The 15,231-nt window shown below is 37.9% G+C and overlaps 1 protein-coding gene across 6 annotated transcripts in view; it reads right to left on the bottom strand.

The window, feature by feature from the left end:
* ABCD3 (ATP binding cassette subfamily D member 3) overlaps window positions 1–15,231 on the bottom strand; it is a 117,719-nt gene that overhangs the window by 55,260 nt on the left and 47,228 nt on the right. For all 6 annotated transcript variants that reach the window (XR_004623315.1, XM_034653939.1, XM_019798264.2 and 3 more), the window contains 7 exons: window positions 8,554–8,623; window positions 5,756–5,825; window positions 5,569–5,666; window positions 5,362–5,453; window positions 3,496–3,587; window positions 3,339–3,414; window positions 3,150–3,213 (listed from right to left, as the gene is read on the bottom strand). Coding sequence is in view for 5 of the 6 variants with exons in the window: in XM_034653939.1 (XP_034509830.1) it covers window positions 3,150–3,213; window positions 3,339–3,414; window positions 3,496–3,587; window positions 5,362–5,453; window positions 5,569–5,666; window positions 5,756–5,825; window positions 8,554–8,623 (562 nt within the window). In the remaining variant the exon portion in view is untranslated. The remainder of the gene's footprint in view (window positions 1–3,149; window positions 3,214–3,338; window positions 3,415–3,495; window positions 3,588–5,361; window positions 5,454–5,568; window positions 5,667–5,755; window positions 5,826–8,553; window positions 8,624–15,231) is intronic.

Raw genomic sequence — 15,231 nt, 5'->3', positions numbered from 1 at the left:
TCCATAGACATTCTCTTTCATGCTCTAACATCTTAGACTCAGCATTAACTTTACCTCCAAGGCTTTGGTAATGTTGGACAAACTTCCAATTATGACATCAGTCATGATAAGCCAGCAATAGTTTTTCCACAGTAAAGATTTTTCAAAACGTTTTTATTCCCCCCAGGTTAAATTAGGACTAGAAGATAGGGGTAATTTTCACTGAAAATTAAGTTCTTAATAACACTGTATTTTTGAGGTTCCTGGACTGGTTTAATGGTGCAACAGATGCTCTGTACCACTATTTTTTCTTTTCATGTTTCAAGTTTTATTTAAAGTTTAGTTAACGTATAGTGTAATACTAGTTTCAGAAGCAGAATCCAGTGATTCATCACTTACATATGGCACCCAGTGCTCATCACAAGTACCCTCCTTAACACCCACCTCCCCTCCAGCAACCCTCAGTTTGTTCTCTATAGTTAAGAGCTTGTTCTATGGGGTTTTTTCCCCCTTTCCCCTAATGCTCATCTGTTTTATTTCTTAAATTACACATGTGATGTACCACTATATTTTTACCAATTAAAATACCCCCCATATAAGACTTTTTGATAAATCCAACTTCTTTAGAATCTATTTACTTTAATAATGTCATCAAAAACAGTTCTATGCATAAATATCATCTCAGTAAAAGAGAGATTATACAAAAGTATGCTGCTTATGAAGAGTCATAGGCTTCTTCAAATATTAGAAATGTGCCTTACTAAAAAGGTAAAAATTTGAATAACTTACAAAGTACTATTTTAACACCCACATTATAACCTACAAGTCATTAATTTCTTAGGGTCTCTTCAGTCTACATCTAGATAAATAAATGTGTTTGTCTGTGCTGGGGGAGTTTATAAAGGAATAAGGTATAAAATGTCCTATCCCAAAGAAGCTCATATTATTTTGATATTATGTAAAACAAAAGAAAAAATAATCATAAAGCATTAAACATTTATTTTCTGGTGGCCAAGTCTGTTTTACTGCACCTCCTTCTAGGTGAAAGAAATCCTTTCAAATAAGCCAAATGGGTAGACAACAACTGAAGGTTACAAAGAACTGAAAGATGTGTGTTAAAGGAAGGCTATGCTAAGAAAAATGATGGAAAGACAGAATAAATGGGAAAAAGCCAAGTCTAACTTAAAAATACCTTAAGTCAAAGCAAGACAGAAGAGGAATTCATTACAGAAGAGCCAAAAAACAGAAGTCAAAGAAACAGCTTCCATTGGAAGAGAAGACAAAATAAGAATCAAGAGGATAGACAACAGGTGGTACAGAACATGGTCACAAAGTAAAAAAACCTGCACAAGCAGGGGAATAACTAGGGACTCATATAGGACTTTTCAACTGAAACCAAACTAAGAGCAAGGAAGTGAAGGGTTTGAGACTACAAAAGTTGAAATTAAAGGGACTGATGGCTAAAAGTATATTAAATCCAAACATAAGGGCTTTCAAAGGAAGAGCTTCTGGACAGGAAAGTGACAACTTCAGTGTGGTAACATGTGACAAAATGAGTAATATCACAGATGATAATCATCTTCTCTCTTCCATGTATCTGTACATATAGAGCCCAAAGAATCCCTTCTCACTATGCTTAACTCATGTATACATCTGTATTGTTAGTTAGTGGAACCTATTTCTGCATAAAGACAGAGTGAGGGAAAGTGGAGAAAGGGCCAAGGACTGTTCACTGGAGAAATCCCATGGCCCTTTTTCCCCTAGGGTAATGGCAATAAGGGAGCGACTGAAAATCTAACAAAGATTAGACTGCACTCTGCTTTATCTCTGAAATCAAGTCTGGTGGGTGGCTACCTACTGTGCCAATGGAGCACAACAAGCTGACTAGAGCACCTAGAGTTAAATGAGACAACACTTACGGAATACTTGGAGTCATTCAATATTTACCAACTATATTTACATTTTCTCTATGTATTCTTGTATTTTCTGGCTTGAAGAAAAATATGATAATACATAATACTCATTGTCAAATAAGTTCAAAGTACTTTGCATAACTAACATTTTTCACTTTTACAGTTCCTTAAGAAGAAAGTGGACATGTACTTTAAAAATATACACTACTAAGAATAACAAAATTGAAGACTTGCCTAAGATTATAACAATTTAAAAACAAATCCAATAATTATACTTCTATTTTATAAATTATCAGACAACATTCCTAAAGTGAAGGGAGTTGAAAAGAATCTTTACATACAACACAAATTACAGAAGGTCGCATATGCAGTGTAGGCATGGAGAGAGGAATTCTAGAGTTGTGCCATCTCATATGGTAGCCACTAGTCAGTCACGTGTAGCCATATAAGATCTAACTTATTAAAATTAAATTTCAAGTGTGGCTACTATATTGGACAAAGAAAATACAGAACATTTCCATCACTGCGAACAGTTCTACTGGACAGTGTTGCTCTAATGAAGTGATGCCTAGTGGGTTTTAGACTAGTGGGTAGACAGCCTACATGGTAGGAATCTGTTACTAATCATCAAGAGTTTCTGATTGGAACTATTCATAAAGTCATAATAGACATATATCCTAATAGTAACCCTTATGTGTGGGAGTGTCTTATAAATCACACAAAAATACTCCCCTTTTGCTTTTCTTTTTAACTGGGTCTGCCATATTCCCTTTGATTAAGAGACAATACTGAATCAGCATCACTCTTCACTTGGCATGAGATGTTACTGCAGGGCTGCTGTGCGGCTCTCCCGTTTTCAGTGAGAACAGAGTCTGTTATTTGGTTTGTATAGGGACAGATCCTCCTGCACAGTCAAAACAATACCTAACCCTAATTTTTTCAACTTAGACTAAAATTAAATTGCCATGTTTAAATATTCATTTCCCACCAGAGATTACAATCAAGTATATCTTCTATGACTTTTTTGAGACTGACTTTATTTGCAAAAGATTTTTTGATAGTAGCATCTGAAACTTCAAAGTCCTAACAATTAAGGAAGATAGATTTCTAAGTGTTTCAAAGACTTACTTTTTGAAAGAATTTTGTAGATTCAGAAACTAAGTCAAGTCTTACATTTATTTTACAAATTCAGACAAGTTTTTTCATTTCACATTTTAAATCTGATCTAAGCTCATATACAATCATTTAATAACTTACTTCAAAATTAAGGTCTCGGATCAAAATATCTCCATTTGGCGTTGCTAAAGGAACATGATCAAATCTACAGAGAAAATTGATAAAAAATTACAATTTTATATTAAACATTAAGCAAACAAAGCTGAAAGAGAACACTACTATACAGTTTAACAAATGTTTATGGTGCTAAAGAACTTTTCCTATACATACTTTATAATGTTATCAGCATTGATGATTTCTCCAGCACCAGGTATCAAGGGAATGACTTGTGCTCCTTCTTCAACACCTCAAGTGGAAAATAAGTATTAAAGCATCACATTATGTTAGCCAAAACTTACACTATGTTACCTAGTGCATTTGTATTTACCCCTTTCTTGTTGAGAGACCATTGTGCGCTCATATTTGCCTTCATTTAAATCCTTTAGTACTTGCATTAATTCTGTAATCCGAGCAGTAAAACTGAAATTAAAAAAAAGAAAAGCCATAATGAAAACTCCAAAGGCCATATCTTTTACTATGATTTTTGTTATTTATTTGAGCTGTAACTGACATATAACATTATGTTCAAAATTCTTATTCAAACTGAACTGAAATTTCTAAAATTATAATTTGGTTTAAATGAAATAACCTAAAAGAAGTTTCATCATCATAAAGTATGAGTAACAGGGTATGCATGCTTTGTTATCATGTTTCAGTAGGAGAGCAGGAATATGAGGATAAGGGAAGAGGTTTCATCGGATCTCCACCTCAACAGATAATTACTTCATTAACAGGTAAGTCAAGAAGGTTGTTTGCCACTAGAATTTCAAGGTTTCTAGTAGATATTACGCAAGGACTAGTGCTAGTACATTCCTCAGACATAGGAAGTGTGGACTAAGTTCCTCCTGGAGTGAGCTATAGCCAAGTATAAAGTTAGCCTTCCTGTGTGAGTAAGGCATTTATTACATATATGCCAAATGCCTGCCATCTCCCTGCAAATATGGAAGAATATGATTCCTCTCTTTCCTACTCAAAAATGAGAGAAAAGATGAAGTGTTCTTAATATTAGATAGAAATCACCGTGGCTATAGAGAGAAATCAAAACTAATGCCAAGACATCGAGGAAATAAAAATAACGTGATGGTCAAAGAGAAAGCAATCAACAACAAAGAAGCAAAAGGGAACTTTTTTGTGAAAATCAAGCAGAAACCACCTGAAGGAACATAAGCACCCCATCTACCATGAACCGTAAAGGCATAAGAAAAGTTATTAACAAGTAGGAAGAATGTCCACATTCTCAAGAGACTCCTCATAGTAGTTGACAATCTCCTCCATTTTGCCATGAAAACCTAAACTGCCAAAAAAGCGGAGGAATAAAGAAGAAATATGCGGATGAGTCACAGTCTGGGAAGGATCTGAAGTGATCCAATTTCTTCAGATGTACTTTATACATTATGGTTGTTTTTTTTTTTTAAGATTTTATTTATTTGACAGAAATAGAGACAGCCAGCGAGAGAGGGAACACAAGCAGGGGGAGTGGGAGAGGAAGAAGCAGGCTCATAGCAGAAGAGTCTGATGTGGGGCTTGATCCCATAACGCTGGGATCACGCCCTGAGCCGAAGGCAGACACTTAACCGCTGTGCCACCCAGGCGCCCCTATTATGTTTTTTTTTTTTTATGCCATACCAAGCCCTTTATATTAGAGCTTAAAATACTGAAATACTTAATTCCATATTACAGTCTAAGAACAATTTTACTAGACAGAATGACCATATTTGCAATTACATCTACAGACACCACAAGGTGACTTTTCACTTTTTTTCCCATTAAAATCAACTTCGTCTTTGTTTATCTTTTGCTAGTTGCCAGTTTCAAAAACCTAAGGGAAAAAAATACAGTGAAGGACAAAAAAATTCAAATATAAATATTCTATTAACTTAATTTCCCATGAATTAAGAAAAGACTGCCACGACTTAACATTTCCTAACTTACTGAATACTAGTGTCCATGGAGCAGACAGCTTGAGAGCCACCAATCTGGTTGAAGACTCAAAAATAGACCTCATAAGGAAACATGAAAAGCTCCCTCTCAGAGAAAAATCTTCCTCAATTTTCCTATCAAAATCAACTTGCAGGAATAGGAAATGGGGCTTCAGTTGACCTGTATCTTAACCTCAACTGAGCACAATCATTAAGTATAACATATTTTTAAAACTTATTTGCTGCAATTGCTCAGTATTACTAATCTTACTTACCCAGCCAATCTAGTCATTTCACGGCCAGCCAAAACTATCCGACCCAGAGCTTGAGACATTCGCAAAAGCATTCTTCCACTTTGGTAGTAATCCTTAAACAGAAATAAATACTAGTTTTCACTTATATTTCTAAGACTAAAAACTAGCTTTTATTTGTTTTTATATTTAAATTTTAATTTATTATGACTATGATTACTAATACTTTACCTCTAGAAGTTCTGAATGTGTACTCTTGAGATGTCGAGGATGAGACAAATCTAGGAAAGGACGACTTACAACTAGGTAACCAACAACAGTGGCAAGATCTGAAACAAAACAGTTAAGACTTAAACATTAACAATACTTCACTTTCTCCACAAATTTCATTCCACTATCTCTTTTAAAGCATACTTACATTTGGCAACTATGCTATCAATGAAGCCCATAGAAAACCGAAACAAAATAAAATTATGGAGATGCTCCACCTGGCAGAAAGCAAAAGAAAAAAAATATGTATTTTATGTGTATTTAAAAATATGAATCTACCCTGAAAATAGAAGACTGCATGATTTATTTATTCCACAAATACTTACTGAAAATTTAAAAAACTGTTTATTTATTCCACAAATACTGCCTATGATTTCTGATTATAGTATACATCACATTTCATGCACAATACTTATTACAGAGCAGATGCCAAATACTTTATAAAACCATTTTTATGCAAACAGAATGGAAATGACATATAAGTGTTAATGGTATCATTTGTATATAATACCGTATTCACAATATTATCAGATACGTACATGCTAAAACAGATCAATAATCAAAACAATAACAATAAAACAGAAGGATGAACTGTTTAGGAAGAACACTAGCTGTCTAGACTGGCTCTCAGTGCTTTGCTTTAGTTGGAGACATCCGGTCTATGCTTTCCCTAAGAATCTTATTACACTTCATCTGAACCAAGTGCTAATGTCATCAATGTTGTACAGCCTTAGTCTGCAGCTTTAATGAAGCATGCACTACCTCAAAATTATAAGTCTAAAAATGTTTTATATTCTGCCTTTTCAGTGTTCTCAACTTTTCCATCTGTCAGATTATTCAAGGCCCTGCATGATCTGGCACCGGGCTCTATTCTAAACTTCATCTGCCTCTCTGTTGTTCCTTCTCATTGAGCTCCAGAAATACTGGTTCCTCAAATTGCCTTAAGGCTTTCCTCTTGCTGTTCCCTCTGCCAGAACACTGCTGTCCTAGACAGTTCTTTTTGTGACTAACTCCCTCATTCCATGTGGGTTTCTGATAAAATGTCACCTCCTCAAGAAAGACCTTCTTGCTACCCTACCTAAAATAGCTAGACAACCACCCCATCACATTGTACTATTTCATCCCATTTTATTTTTGGTCATAGAATTCATTACTACTCAGAATCATATAAAATATTCAGTTGTTGTTTATTGTCTTCTCCACTAAAATATGAGTTTCCTGAGTACAGGGTGGCTTCCTCTTACTATCTTTTTTTTTTTTTTAAAGATTTTATTTATTTATTCGACAGAGATAGAGACAGCCAGCGAGAGAGGGAACACAAGCAGGGGGAATGGGAGAGGAAGAAGCAGGCTCATAGCAAAGGAGCCTGACGTAGGGCTCGATCCCACAACGCCAGGACCACGCCCTGAGCGGAAGGCAGACGCTTAACCGTTGTACCACCCAGGTGCCCTCCTCTTACTATCTTTTGCAAAAACACAGTGACTGAAATATTTATTCAATGAATGCCATGTGTTACATGCTGTGCTCAATGCTGGAGATACAACAATGAATAAAACAGACAACGTCCCTGAGCTCATGAAGTTTACATTTTAATGAAAGAGACAAACTAGGAAACAAATAAGATAATTATAAATTGCAACACATCTTTAAAGGAAACAGATCATTGAACTGGGAAGTAACTAGTGGAGGCCATTTTAGACAGACTAACCAGAGAAAGCAAGGCCACAGTAAGTTGTTAACTTTGGGGCTAAAATCTAAAGGATAAGAATAAGCAAGCCATGTAAAGAGTGAGCTGATGAACAGCAGTTTCCTGGAAAATTACCTTAAATGCATTTTATTAGTGAGCACTATCAAAGTTCAGTCATGTTAAATATAAATAAGACAAAAATCCAATTTCTAAAATAACTTACTTTTTTTAAGATTTACTGATTTATTTTAGAGAGGGAGGGGGAGAAACAGAATGTGAGCATATGTGAGTGGGGGGAGGGGCAGAGGGAAAGAATCTTCACGCAGATAGCCCCCCTCAGGAACACAGAGCCCCAGTGTGCTGCTCAATCCCACAACCCATGAGATCATGACCTGAGCCAAAAGCAAGAGTTGGATGCTCAACCATCTAAGCCACCCAGGTGCCCCTGAAATCATTTAAAATGACTATTTCTTTAAGCTTTTTAAATCATCTCAAATATCATATTTAATGTCACAAGCTTCCATTAAAATGAAAGCTCCTTAGACTCAGGATTTTGTACATCATGTCCACCACTGTTATTACTAGCACCTGAAATAAGCACAGGCATCAGATGGCACTCAGTATCTTTTAAATGAAGTAATACAATTACTTGATTTCAAATTTTCCAAATGGCAAGAAAATAAAAACTGATACATACACAGTTTTCACAAGAAACAATGTTTTTAACTCTAAATCAAGGGTCAACAAACTATGGCCCACAATCCAAATTCACCCTGCCATTTATTTTTATAAAAAAGTATTATTGGAACATAGCTACACCTACTTAATTTACATAGAGTATATGGCTACTTTGGAGTGTCAATACAGACCATAAGGTCTGAAAAGCCTGAACTACATATATACTATCTTGTCTTTTATAGAAATAGTTTTCTGACTCCTACTCTAAATAATAACCATCATAGTATCTTCAAGAATGCCACAGAAACAAAAGAATTTATCACTAAATTAAACTCCTAAGCAAACTCTAAAAATATAATTATTTTAATAAATCAACCTATTTTTGTAACTGGGCAGCTTAATACATTGATACGACAGTTTTTATTCTTTTATTATGAAAATACAGTATAAAAATAATTCATAGTTACTTAAAAATAAATATCTTAAAGATTAAGGATATATACCTATATAGACAGATATAAATCAGCATAGGCAAAAAAAATCTTTCCATAAATACATGAGCCTCAAACATGCTATCTTACCAGTTTTTGGAAGACTGAGTGGATAGTCTGCTTTTCTCTCTTATTTCCATTGTAAAAGGCAACTTCTTCACTATGAAAGAAAATAATTTAATAATTAATTTTAATATTACTGGTGCCTGAAAAATAACTGAGATACAGTATTTGATGACTGAATATTTTATTTAGATGGACACTTAAGACTATAAGCTTAATGGGTGCGTCAGGCCACAGTTCTGAACCTGTGACCCTGCTCCTAGCTCAGCCGATCAGAGGGCACAAGAATACACACCTAACTGCATCACAGACTGAACAGCAGCCACATGTTGCGTATGCCATATATAGCCCAGTTGGAAAAGATGTGTTGGGCTAGTTCTCAGAAATTTAATTAATTTAATTTAATAAGAAATAAGAAGGAAGTTGCTATGACATATAGGAAGGCAGGGCTAGAACAGCAATTATAGATGACAAATGAAGTACAGACCCTACAGGAGGGCGAGGAGAAAACAACAGCTAAGAGAAGCTATGGAGTAATGCCATGACATACAGCCTTTGAAAGACTGAAAAACAAACCAAGTCTGAATGACTTCACAGTGCCAGGTTCTAGGAGTCCCGGCTGCACAGTCATTCTTATGATGGGAATCCCACCATATCCTCACAACAACTCCCCTTTTCTTAAGCTGGCCTGAATGGGTCCATAAGGGCCACAAGAATCTTGACTAGAAGAAGAGGGGCATTCTTACAGATGAAGAACGGTTCAGTGTAGTTAAGAATAGTCTGTCAAAGTCATATACCGAACAAGTCAAGCAGCTGAGACTGTAACTCATATCTGACTCTAAAGTCTAGTCTTTCCACTCCCAATTCAGTATGATGTAAACATTCCCAGAAAAATAACTCCTACAGCAAAGTAAAGATTTACATAGGAGTCTAGAGGGTACAGTTAAAAAGCCTTCGATAAACACCCAATATTTCTTTAAAGTCTCTTTTTTCCTCTTAAAAATGTATATGAATTTCATATCCTACTCCAAAATGTACCTGCATTTTTTTCCATTATAAAAACAAGGTAGCTCTTGCCTCAAACCCTTCAAACAAAATTAACTTTGTATAAAGATGCATCATGTTTCACCTGTATTTCACCATTTCCTTGACACAACAATACAGAGCCCCAGGATATCACAATTCCAGTTTGAGAAACAATTCTATACCTATAATTACTTTTGTCACTTCTTTCTACCTCCTCTGCACATTTAACCCTATGGAGGAAGATGAGATGAGCATTCTACTTCTGACTCATTTTAGCCCCAGTAAAACCTGAAAGGGCAAAAACATCCCAGAATACTATGGCTGCCTATCCATCATTGATTCTCTTCCACATCCTTCTTCCTATGTAAGAGAACTCCAATTTTCTTAGTTACCCCATACCCCTTCTTATGCACCCAAATGGTTTAGGAATGGCCTCAACCCATCTACAAGGAATGAGTTCCATTTGGTCTAAGCCAATCACTTGGCTGTGATTACTTCAGGCACGGACAAGTGATCACTCTGGCCAATGAGAGATGAAACAAAGTCAGGGGTGGGGCTTCTGAGAAAGTTTCCCTGATCTCTTGAAGAGATGGCCTGTTTTTATTTCCGGGCTTTTTACAGGGGAGGAGGGCTGGTGAGATCTGAAACTGCTTTTGCCATCTTGTGATCATAAGAAAAATTAGGCTGAGGAAAGGGGCAACATACAAAGGAGGGCTGAGCCAAGAGAACATCAAAGAGCCAGAGCCCTGATCATGTTGTGCCTGGAATGGGGCTATCTTAAGAGTTCTAATGTCTAGTAGTAAAGGTCCTTATTGTTATAGCTACCTGAGTCAGGGTTTTCTGTTTCTTGCAAAAAAAAGCATTCTAGCTGATACCATCTTTCATTCACTTGGCAAATTACCTCTCCACTCAACGAACTGTCTATTCCTTCATCTCCCTACAGCACAAAACCCTATTTAAAATTGGTACCATTTAGCAATATAAGGAAATAAAGGAAGGAGGAACTGTTAAAAGAGTAATTTTCTAAGTAATTTCCTAAATGCTTTCGGGTACTAAATAAAGATTAGGACCCTCAAAATGACTTAAGGTTTACAGATCAACACATGAGAAAATGTACTGAGTACCTACTACATATCAAAACCTATGCTGGGGGAGGCCTGGGTGGCCTGGGTGGCACAGCGGTTAAGCGTCTGCCTTCGGCTCAGGGCATGATCCCGGCGTTGTGGGATCGAGCCCCACATCCGGCTCCTCCGCTATGAGCCTGCTTCTTCCTCTGCCACTCCCCCTGCTTGTGTTCCCTCCCTCTCTCGCTGGCTGTCTCTATCTCTGTCGAATAAATAAAAAAATCTTAAAAAAAACACAAAAAACCTATGCTGGAAGCTTTGTATATATTTCATATTTAATCCTCATGATAGTACTATATTCTGTATTATAAACAAGAAAAGATATGTTCCACAAATCATATAATATATAATATATAATTGATAAATGGAGGAAGCAGATTTTGAAACTAGTTAGGCTGGCTCCAAAGCCGAATACTTTTTCTTCCTATTTTGGAAACTATCCGGAAAATAGGTAGAGACCAATGTAGGGAGACTGAATTACTGAGCATACACAGTCTCAAAATAAAAGTATTTGTGGATAAACTGAGACAGAATTTTCTTTGAAGAAGTATTATAAGTAAATGAATTTGAATTGTATTTTGAGTGTGTTTAAAGTGAACTTAATAGAAAATTAGTCAATAAAAGAGATGAAGAAGTGAACCACAGATACTACACAGTTAAGAAAAAGAGAAATGTGGGGAGTTAAGATGGCAGAGGAGTACGGGACCCCTTTTACAGCCGGTCCCCTGAGTCAAGTTGAAAAGGTACCAGACCAGTGTGAACATACACGGAATCAGCATGAGACGCAGGAAGATACATCTGGATCTCTACAAATGAACATCTCCAGCGCTGAGTATTGAGGTACGAAGCGGGGAGCCATGAAACCGCGCACAGATATCCGAAGATAAATGGAAGAGTGAGGGAGCCGCCGTGTTCGGGCGCCAGGAAGTGGTAGCCACCTGCACGGGGGAGCAGGCGGACTCGCAGACTGGCACCCGCGAGACAGCAGACTGAGACCGTGAGCCAGGAGCGCATGCCACCAGACTTCTCACGGAACTCCGGTGCACTCACTGGATCCAGACTGAGACTGGGAGCTCCGGGAGCGTGCAGGGGGCGGCTGGCGGCTGGCAGTGTTAGAAACACAAGGGACAGAGACGCGCTGGCCCTGGAAGTGAGGGCTGGGACGCCGGGTGTGGGGCGCACATCCCGGGACACTGCAGGGTTGAGCAGCACCAACAGAAACAGAGTTAAAGTGGTCAGAACATGAGTGGAGAACGGTCCGCGGTCCCTCTGTTCTAAGACAGAGGCTGAGATTAGGCCACTGCTGCTCCGACTGTCAGAAGAGGCACAGCAAACCACCAGGGAAAGCCGCCAGAGAACAAAACCCTGGAAATACCGGCTCACAGTATGCCCATCCCCATCCCCCCTCGCAGGGGACATGGAGACTACCCAAACAGGGTTGCCTGAGTATCGGAGCGGCAGGCCCCTCCCCCAGAAGGCAGGCTGAAGAATCAAGAAGCCCACATCCCTAAGATCCGTATAAAACAAGTGTGCACTGCCTGAGTCGCGGTCAGTAATTTGGGCTCTGGACAAACCCGCAACCTCTCCTCATCAGAATGACGAGAAGGAGAAGTCCACCCCAGCAAAGAAAAGACAATGCGTCTGTGGCCTCTGCCAACAGAAATAATGGATATGGCTATAACCAAATCATCAGAAATGAAATACAGAGTAACAACGGTCAAGATGATGTGTAGACTTGAAAAAAAGTATTAACGAAAATGTTAATGAGAATATAGAATCCTAAGGGCAGAAATGAGAGTGAATTTGGCAGAAATTAAAAATTCTATGAGCCAAATGCAGTCAAAACTAGAGGCTCTGACGGCCAGGGTGAATGAGGCAGAAGAACGAAATGGCGAATTGGAGGATGGGTTAGTAGAAGAGAAAACTAAAATAGAATCTAGACAGAAAAAAATCCACGCACAGGAATGTAGATTACGGGATATTAATGACTCAATGAAACGTTCCAATATCAGAATCGGCATCCCCGAGGGGGTGGAGAAAAACAGAGGTCTAGAAGAGATATTTGAACAAATTGTAGCTGCAAACTTCCCTAATCTAGCGAGGGAAACAAACATCCATGTCCAAGAGGAAGAGAGGACCCCTNTCCAATGTCAGAATCATCGGCATCCCTGAAGGGGTGGAGAAAAACAGAGGTCTAGAAGAGATATTTGAACAAATTGTAGCTGCAAACTTCCCTAATCTAGCGAGGGAAACAAACATCCATGTCCAAGAGGAAGAGAGGACCCCTCCCAAGCACAACCATGACAAACCTACACCATGTCACGTCATAGTGCAATTCGTAAATATTAGATCCAAGGATACTTATTGAAAGTGTCCAGGACAAAGAAATTTCTCAAGTACCAAGGCAAAGGTATCAGAATTACGTCAGACCTGTCTACACAGACCTGGAATGAGAGAAAGGGATGGGGGGGGGCCTTTTTAAAGCTCTTTCAAAGAAAAACATGCAGCCAAGGATCCTCTATCCAGCAAGGCTGTCATTCAGAATGGATGGAGAAATAAAGACCTTCCACAATTGCCAGTCATTGACCAATTTCATAACCACGAAACCAGCCCTACAGGAGATATTAAGGGGGGTTCTATAAAGGTAAAAAGGCCCCAAGAGTGATACAGAACAGAAAGTCACAATCTATAGAAACAAAGACTTTACTGGCAACATGGCATCATTAAAATCCTATCTCTCAATAATTTGTCTCAATGTAAATGGCCTAAATGCTCCCATAAAATGCCACAGGGTTGCAGACTGGATAAAAAGAAATGACCCATCCATTTGCTGTCTACAAGAGACTCATTTTGAACCTAAAGATACATTCAGACTGAAAGTAAAGGGATGGAATACCATCTTTCACGTCAATGGACCTCAAAAGAAAGCTGGGGTAGCAATTCTCATATCAGACAGATTGGATTTTAAACTAAAGACTACAGTTAGAGACACAGAAGGGCACTATATTATTCTTAAAGGATGTATCCAACAAGTGGAGATGACAATTATAAATATATATGCCCCCAACAGGGGAGCAGCAAGATACACAAGCCAACTCTTAACCAGAGTAAAGAGACATATAGATAAAAATACGTTAATAGTAGGGGACCTCAACACTCCACTATCAGAAATAGACAGAACACCCATGCAAAAAATCGACAAAGAAACAAGGGCTTTGAATGCCATACTCGACGAGTTGGACCTCATAGATATATATAGAACACTACACCCCAGAACCAAAGAATACTCATTCTATTCCAATGCCCATGGAACATTCTCAAGAATAGACACAAAACAGGTCTCAACCGATACCAAAAGACTGAAATTATCCCCTACATATTCTCAGACCACAACGCTCTGAAATTGGAACTCAACCACAAGGAAAAATTTGGAAGAAATTCAAACACTTGGAGACTAAGAACCATCCTGTTCAGGAATGAGTCGAAAAACCATTAAATCAAAAATCAATTTAAACAATTTATGGAGACCAACGAGAATGAAAACACAATGGTCCAAAACCTATGGGACACTGCAAAGGCAGTCCTAAGGGGGAAATACATAGCCACCCGGCCTCACTCAAAAGAATAGAAAAATCTAAAATGCAGTTTTTATGTTCTCACCTCAAGAAGCTGGAAGGGCAACACAGGGACAGGTCTAATCTACTCACGAAGAAGCATTTGACCAAAATTAGAGCAGAAATCAATGAATTAGAAAATAGAAGTACAGTAGAGCAGATCAACAGGACTAGAAGCTGGTTCTTTGAGAGAATCAATAAAATTGATAGACCACTGGCAAGACTTATCCAAAAGAATAGAGAAAGGACCCAAATTAATAAAATTATGAAGGAAAAAGGAGAGGTCACGACCAACAACAATGAAATTGGAAGGATTATTAGAAACCTTTATCAACAGCTATATGCCAATAAATTAAGCAATCTGGAAGAGATGGAGGCCTTCCTGGAAACCTATGAACTACCTAGACTGAAACAGGAAGAAATTGATTTTTTAAACAGGCCAATTAATTATGAAGAGATTGAATCAGTGATAAACAACCTTCCAAATAACAAAACTCCAGGCCGGATGGTTTTCCTGGGGAATTCTACCAAACATTCAAGGAAGAAATAATACCTATTCTCCTAAAGCTATTTCAAAAAATAGAAACAGAAGGAAAGCTACCAAACTCATTCTATAAGGCCAATATTACCTTGATCCCCAAACCAGGCAAAGACCCCCTCAAAAAGGAGAATTACAGACCGATTTCCCTAATGAATATGGACGCCAAAATCCTCAACAAGATCCNCCTCAACAAGATCCTTGCTAATAGAATCCAACAGTACATTAAAAGGATTATCCGTCATGACCAAGTGGGATTCATACCTGGGACGCAAGCGTGGTTCAACATTCGCAAATCGATCAGCGTGATATATCATATCAACAAGAAAATTCTCAGGAACCATATGATCCTCTCAATTGATGGAGAAAAAGCATTTGACAAAATACAGCATCCTTTCCTGAT

Source organism: Ailuropoda melanoleuca, chromosome 2, assembly GCF_002007445.2.
Source record: "Ailuropoda melanoleuca isolate Jingjing chromosome 2, ASM200744v2, whole genome shotgun sequence".
NCBI lineage: Eukaryota > Metazoa > Chordata > Mammalia > Carnivora > Ursidae > Ailuropoda > Ailuropoda melanoleuca.
This window is presented reverse-complemented; position numbering and strand designations above follow the sequence as displayed.